General features: G+C 39.6%; 1 protein-coding gene across 1 annotated transcript in view; it reads right to left on the bottom strand.

Annotated features, from left to right (window-relative positions):
- Nucleotides 1-1,931: 1,931 nt before the first annotated feature.
- Nucleotides 1,932-6,000, bottom strand: part of LOC127568645 (B-cell lymphoma/leukemia 11A-like) — a 162,266-nt gene continuing 158,197 nt past the window's right edge. The window contains exon 4 of the mRNA XM_052012628.1: nt 1,932-4,389. Coding sequence (XP_051868588.1) covers nt 4,381-4,389 — 9 coding nt within the window. The 3' untranslated portion in view covers nt 1,932-4,380. The remainder of the gene's footprint in view (nt 4,390-6,000) is intronic.

The following is a 6,000-nucleotide window of genomic DNA, read 5'->3' as shown; positions in this document are numbered from 1 at the left end:
ATAAGTATCTAGACAAGCACTTGAATTGCCAATACATAGAAGACTACAGAGCAGTGCCGGTAAATGGGATTAGTATAGGTGGGTTGGCTGGTGGGCTGAAGGTCTTGTTTCTATGCTGTATGACTCCATGACTCCGTGTTATGGAAATCAATCAAAAAGTGGATGGAGTAGAGCATCACTCATGATTTTACTGAATGGAGGAGCTGCCTTGAGGATCCACATGGCCTCCCCAAGCTTTTGTTTCTTATTACTTCAACAAAAGGTTGATATAAAATGAAAGTAAATCGCAAGGCCCCTCTAGCTTGCACCAAAATTCAATGAGAACATGTCTGATCATCTTCATTAACAACACTGTCCCACTTGATTCCCGTATCATAAATATCCTCACACTCCAAAAATGGTGCTGCTCATTACTAGATTGTCCTACAGCCTCCCTAACTGAAAGTGTATCATTGCTGCATTAAAAATAATTAAGATTACTCAATACTAACCTTCCATTCTATTGTATGAAATGCTTCATTTTAGATCAGTTAACTCACCATAGAAAAGGAAATTAACCTAAATCCGATCAGTCTTGGCTCAGTGCCAGAATTCTTACCTCTGTGTCAGTGTTAGAGTGTGAGGGATCCTTCCCCACTCCAGAGACTGGAGCCCATCATCTAATTTGGCATTCCAGTCTAGTACCAAGAAAGTGCTGTACTGTTTCAACAGTAGCTTTGAATGAGATGTTAAACTAATGGTCGGACTCATCCCCATCATGTTTAAGTTATGTTTTTCTTGTGAATGCTGCTTATATGATGCTATGACAATAAACTCATCTTTGATTTTGAATAGTCCTCAACCAACCTAGCTAAAGAAAGTCGTTATTTATCTTAACCCTGTTGTAAAGTTAGCTCTTGTCATCGTGATTATGGTTCAAAAGTACCAGATTGATCGAGAAGTACTCTGGTGTGCATGGAGAACATGGATGACATCAAAAAGTCCCATCACAAATCACTCCTTCGTCACTAATTCCAACCCTCTCCCCACCCTCCCCACCCACTGTTTCAGGTTACGCTAGCTCACACACAAAAACAAACCCTCTGATATTTCTATGCCTTAGTGTCCATTGTTTCTAAATATGTGAAGCACATAAGCAACTTTTTCTTTACATCAAAGGAATTATTGAAATGTAAGTAATAAAGGAAGGTTGTTTGTCTCACCTTAGGGAACAGTTAGGTCAGTAATACCTTATATCAGTGAAACCAATTGCAGGCTAACCCTTATGTAAGTGAGGTTCCTTGAAATATCATAAAGCATCTAAAGAGGTGATTTTTGTAAGTGCCTCAGGGGTCAGAAAGTTCTCTACCTTTCTCTGGACCTTGATGCAGTATCTTCCAGGTGCTGTAATAGAGTTCCTCCATTGGGCTGAACAGACCACGCTTAGACAATAATGAAGACTCATAGGATACATTGTAACAGCTTATAACCCAATGCATGTTTAGTTTTCTGTTATTCCAGAAAAAATATTAAATCAATTTAATTTCACAAGACCAGATGCTTGAAGTTTCACAGAACCAATTATAAGGGAGTTTAAGATGATGATATAACAATTTCAACATAGTCCAAAATAAGAAGTCGGTTCCAGTGGAGTGTAGAATATAGCAATGCACAAACTATGTGATCCTCTTAGGATGGAGTTATTCTCTTAAGTGATATGTGTCCTTAACAGTTTCTATTTTAACATTTTCACTCCAGATACTAAAACCAAATCAACTTGCAAACAATCACTGAACACTTCAATTATAATACAGCAAAAAAAAATTTATTGAAAGGAATACAAAATACATGTTTCTGAATCCATGGTGACTCGCTGAAATAGAATACATTTCATAGCAGCATATATACACTGTCAGTACAATGTCTGGTTACAGCATTGTAGAAGGTTGACAAGGTGCTTAGTATTCTCATGACAAGCTTAAATGATTGTTCAGAAGGATTAAAGAATTATCATTTTTTAAAAAACTGTGATTTTACAAGTTTATTTCTATGACCCTTTAAAATGGAGAGAAATGTGTTTTGTTTTTACATTTAGGACATAAAACAAGGGATTCTAATAAATTTTGACTGTACTTACAATCATAGCAACACCAGCAATACCAGAGCATGCTGTTAGTAGTGTCCTTTTCATTCTGTTATAGTAACAGAATATGTCATTCTCAGTTAATGAGCTGCCAATTCCGGTGTCATCTACAAAAGGTAAAAATCTGTACATACAGAAGAATCCATACAGATGCAACCTTGAGACCAGCATATTCCCGATAGATGGAATTTGTTCCCAAACACCAGTTCTGATTCTAACCATCGGTAATGGTGCAGTTAGACCTGTCACAGCTGAATTTGATTCTGCTGTACATCTAATCCACTGCACAGAGCAGAACTCAACTGCAGTTACTTCTCTGCAAAGGGAAAAAATTGCATCAGGCAAATTCTGTTTAATAAATAATGATTGGCATCTGTGATGGTACTCCATTGCCTGAAGAGTGGTAGGATGCGGGCTAATTCCTGTGAATCTTCACTTTACAAGTGGTAGGCAGTGAAGGAAAGGTGCGGTGCCCGTGAGAATGGAAGGAACATTAGGTTAGTCCCTCTGACCACACGGAAGAACCTTCTTGCTGGCCATTCACAGAGTGAAGTTAATGGAGTCCTGGTAATAGGCCACCTGCCCACTCATTCACTTTGCACAGTGCAAGGCAGAACCCAGAGGTGCAAACTAGGCTGAATAATAGGGGCAGCAAAAAAAATTCACAAATATTCTCTTGAAGTATGCACAGGATTTTTGTTTCCCAATAATGAAATGACTGGAATCTTACTACCAGGTCCCCTTTTCTCAAAAAAAAATCAGATTAATTTTGACATTCCTTATTTCTATTCTTTTTTTTTTGTTTAGATAGTGTGTACTGATACCATCATTGGGGGAACAGTTTGGAGGAGTTACCAATCCTAATCGTCTGCTGGAATTGAATGCAACACAGGCAGCTGACGCTGAGGTACTCCTCACTAATGATGGTATCAACTGATGTTAATTGTGCTCCAAAGCACAGTCAGAATCAGTAAATACTCCAAGACATTGCTCTTCGTGACGTCATCAGGACCAAATACTTAAATAATTTACAGTCAAAAAATTAATAGAAGTAGCCACAGAAGAACAAACAGGCATTCAAACAATCATAGTCCTATGTAATGGTTTGATTTATTCTTAAAGTGGTTTTAATGATGAGACACTCTCATTGACATCTCTCAATGCATTCATTAATTTTATTTAAAGAAAAGGAATAATCTGTCACGTTATCAAGAACACTGTAAAAGCTTGATTGCTGGCCAGCAGGAAGGGCACAGTGACCCAACTGCAATCCTAAAGGGGCCAATTAAGAAGAATGGAAAATGAGTTGTCAGGAATTTCCAACTTGCAAGCCAAAAATACCTGAAAGGTAAAAAAAAAGAAACCAAATTTGCTTGGCAGTGTTCAAAAGAGTGACAGGTGCGAGTGCACGGCAATCATTTCAACAACAATTTGAACAGTGAGTTTACCCCATAAAAACTAAGCTGCTTTAAGCAGTTACCAGCAATGCTCACCTTCTCCTCCTCCAGCAGATCAGCCATGCCCCTTTAAGGTTTTGGGTGGGGAATGGTCTATATTTTTTTAAAATGCATACATATTTGACACTGATTCTAATTTAGCCTTTCACCCTATATAAATGCATTATCCTGTTTATGTGGAATGTCTTTATTTGTTTTCATTGATCTGACACTCGAGTTCAATTAAAATTGCTCTCAGACATCAGGCTTTCTTGTATGTTTCTGCTTTCATTTCCTTCTAGCCATTCCAGTGCAGTCCCATACTAAAATCTCCATAAGAATCTGAAAATCCTACAGAATCCTATTAAATCCTATAAGGCAATAAAAATCCTCCAAAATTCCCACAGGATCCTATAGATTATTAAACAGGATTTCCTTAGGGAATATTTTAATGGGATTCTAACTACTGACTAGTGGAAACGTCTTACTGCATTGCACAGCTTCAAGTGTTACATATGAAAATTCTATAGAAAAAAAACAGTGCATTGCACAGAGAAATTCTACGGAAAAAGTGCCTTACCAGAGAGCGTCTTTATATCAAATATTTAAATGTTTTAAGTTATGAATCTCATAATTTTCAAGCATTAGCTTTAGAAAAAATTACATTACGTTGTTTCCCTTCAAAAGGGAGAATGTCCACGTAGATTCCATCGATTGGAACTTTGTTGATGGTGCTCCAGTCTCACCTTGCTGAGCGAGTGAGGCAACCTTTGTCTGTTTTTTACTCCAGTGGCCCTGTCCATCTGCCTGTCCAGCTGGGTTTCACTGTGGCTGTAATTGAGACAGATAATAGCCGTAATACCTCACCTACAAGGATAAGATTTGGTGAATTAATAGACAAATATAAATCAAAGCAGAAGTTTGAAATCCAGAGAATTCAGGAACAGTTAAATAAAATGAATGTTTACAAACTGGAACCACCAATAGTCTGTTCACCGTTTACAGGTACAATACAGCTTGGTTGTCAACCCTCCAGGATTTTCGTGAAGTCAACTAGAGTTAAAGACTGATCTGGAGGGCACCAAGACAAAATCAGTAGGGCATTCAAAATTGCACTTCTTAGTAAAAAATAATTGGGCACTATTCATTAAAAGTTACAAAAACATGTTGGACCCCGACAAAGGCTACTGGAAAGCTAAGAATCATCCAGTCAGATGATGAAGAACTAATTAGTTTGGGAAGCGAGTGTGCTGCCAGGTGGAGCTTTATGTGACCATTAGTGAGCTGTGAGGTCAGAGTCAAACACCTCAGGAATATATCCAGCCAGAGCAGATGACCTTAGATATCACAGCCATACAGTTGTACAGCACAAAAACAGGCCCTTCAGCCACCTTGTCCATGTCAACCTTTTTGCCAACAGGCTTCCAATCAAAAAAGCAACCTTTCCCACCATCCTCTGTCTCCTATCCTCAAGCCAATTTCAGATCCAATTAGCCAGCTTGCGTTGGATTGCATGTACCTTAACTTCCTGGATCAGCCTACCATGCTAGACCTTGTCAAATGCCTTGCTCATGTCCATATTGACAACACCTACTGCTGTGCTTTCATCAATCTCCTTAGTTACCTCCTCAAAAACACAATCACATTAGGATTTCCCCTGCACAAAACATTGCTGACTATCCCTGATCACCCTCTGCCTTTCCAAATGTACATAAATCCTACCCCTTAGAATCTTCTCCAATAATTTCCCTACAACTGACATAAGGCTCACCAACCTGTTGTTACCTGGAACAACATTAGCTATCCTCCAGTCTTCTGGTATGTTACCTACGGCTAATGAAGATGTAAATATCTCCCTCAGGGTTCCAGCTGTCTCCTTTATTGCTTCCCATAGCATCTTGGAATTTATCAATCCTTATGTGTTCCATGACATCTAACACCTGTGAACATCACCAACAGCCTGTCCTGGTCAAATCACGTAGATGCCACGGCCAAGAAAGCTCACCAGTGCCTCTACTTCCTCAGGAGGCTAAAGAAATTCAGTTTGTCCCCTTTGACTTTCACCAACCTTTATTGATGCACCATAGAAAGCACCCTATCTGGATGCATCACGGCTTGGTACGGCAACTGCTCTGCCCAGGACCGCAAGAAACTGCAGAGAGTTGTGGACGTCATGGACATGGACACCAGCCTCCACTCCCTGGACTCTGTCTTTACCTCTCGCTGCCTTGGTGAAGCAGCCAGCATAATCGAAGATCCTGCCCACCCGGGTCATTCTCTCTTCTCTCCTCTTCCATCAGGTAGAAGATACAAGAGCCTGAGGGCACGTACCGCCAGACTTAAGTACAGCTTCTACCCCACTGTGATAAGACTATTGAACGGTTTCCTTATACGATGAGATGGACTCTAACCTCACGATCTATCTTGTTGTGACCCTGCACC

The sequence above is a fragment of the Pristis pectinata genome, chromosome 3 (genome assembly GCF_009764475.1).
Source record: "Pristis pectinata isolate sPriPec2 chromosome 3, sPriPec2.1.pri, whole genome shotgun sequence".
Classification (NCBI taxonomy): domain Eukaryota; kingdom Metazoa; phylum Chordata; class Chondrichthyes; order Rhinopristiformes; family Pristidae; genus Pristis; species Pristis pectinata.
Note: the sequence above shows the minus strand (reverse complement) of the source record. Positions and strands in the feature narration are given on the sequence as shown.